The sequence below is a fragment of the Penaeus monodon genome, chromosome 21, assembly GCF_015228065.2.
Source record: "Penaeus monodon isolate SGIC_2016 chromosome 21, NSTDA_Pmon_1, whole genome shotgun sequence".
Taxonomy (NCBI): Eukaryota; Metazoa; Arthropoda; class Malacostraca; order Decapoda; family Penaeidae; genus Penaeus; species Penaeus monodon.
In genome coordinates, this window is record NC_051406.1 from 8195552 (window position 1) to 8197045 (window position 1494).

The 1494-nt window shown below is 41.0% G+C and overlaps 1 protein-coding gene across 1 annotated transcript in view; it reads right to left on the bottom strand.

Annotated features, from left to right (window-relative positions):
• Positions 1 to 1494, bottom strand: part of LOC119586168 (syntaxin-6-like) — a gene marked incomplete in the record, with an annotated part of 66436 nt that overhangs the window by 3247 nt on the left and 61695 nt on the right. Inside the window, 4 exon segments of the mRNA XM_037934866.1 lie at positions 157 to 251; positions 384 to 490; positions 783 to 914; positions 1222 to 1299. Of these exon segments, the coding sequence (XP_037790794.1) occupies positions 157 to 251; positions 384 to 490; positions 783 to 914; positions 1222 to 1299 (412 nt within the window).

Below are 1494 nucleotides of genomic sequence, written 5' to 3' on the forward strand. Positions count from 1 at the left end.
AGAGTGTGTATGTTTTTGGGAGGAGGGGGATTTCAAATATACTTTCCCAAAGCAAAGTCACACCTTTGAATCTATCCAGCATATATAACCCACCTCTACATTATACATTATACTCAAATCTAGGTTATAAAGGAAAATAACAGTTAATATACAAACCATTGGAGAGATGCATGACTTTAGCCATTTTACTAAGTGTGTTCTCCATCTTGCTCTGAGTGTTCTCCATCTCATGACCGAAGTCATCTAGCATCCTGAAACGTGAAAAACACATCAGTGCAACGAACCAACACAAATTTACATCCTGGAATAGTTCGTCAAAGCATTAAATACAAAACCCAGCTCCATGATTAAGATACCCCCGCATATAATACATTAACACTCACACAGCTTGTTCGTCGACCTCCTGACCGATCTGGCGGGACATGTTCTTTAACGTTCCCATCGAGGAGGCTATCTGGTCCAGCTGGTCGTCCTGCTGATGCATGATCATCTGCCCAGGGAAGAAATTTCAAGGGTCATTCTCAGCATCATATTTTACATGCAAGTGCTCACGTGCATTTACTTTAATGTATATTATTGAATACATGCGACTCAACTGAACACCTCCCCTTTCTATTCGATGTTCATAAACTTGTGAATGATTAAAACACCTACTCTACCAACTTAAATTTTTGCAACGCTGACATTTTGATAGACAAACACATTCAAACCACTCAGTTGTAATCAAGCAAGCTAATGCATCGTAAGTCTACACCGAGCAAAAAGAAAAAGAGTCTCCTGACCTGTTGCTGGGCCAGAGTTCTCTCAATGAACTCGCTGTTGGGGCTGTCCGCCTCGTTGACAAGCCGGCTGTAGCGCGTGGAGCCGTGAGTGACCACCTGCGGCATCTTTAAGGGGCTGTTGTCGTCGATTGGCTGCAAATTGCAAGAGATTCATCAGTTCTTCGTGTAAATGCTCGTTCCACTGAGTCCCAGAGATTCAAATTATATATGTATATACAAAGCAAAATTAGGGAAATGGTATTCGAGGCGAATCACCCCTACAAAATTAATCAGCAAAGAAATAGTGCAATACTTTTGACCAACTCATAACAAGTGCAGATACTATCAAAATAAAAGATTGGACAACATAAAATTCGAGCGCCAAATCAACAACTACCAATCCTCAAATCAAAATGACCTTACAACTAAAAGGAACAGAAACCAAAGAAATAATAATTACCACTGATGAAGATTCCGATACCTGTCTAGCGGTGACGTCTCTGTCCTTCTTGGTCAGGTTCAGACGATCTTTCATGGACTGCGAGGAAACCAAGGAGGATTAATTAGCGTTCGTTGAAGACGCTATTGCCATATGCTACACTGCTTATTTTAATCTTACGTGTTTCATTCTCACAACAGCTCTGGTTACTGGCACTCTGACCGTTGCTCATACACTCAGTGCTTGCATTATGCACTATATTAAATTAGCGTTAGAGGTAGAGGTAGGAATATC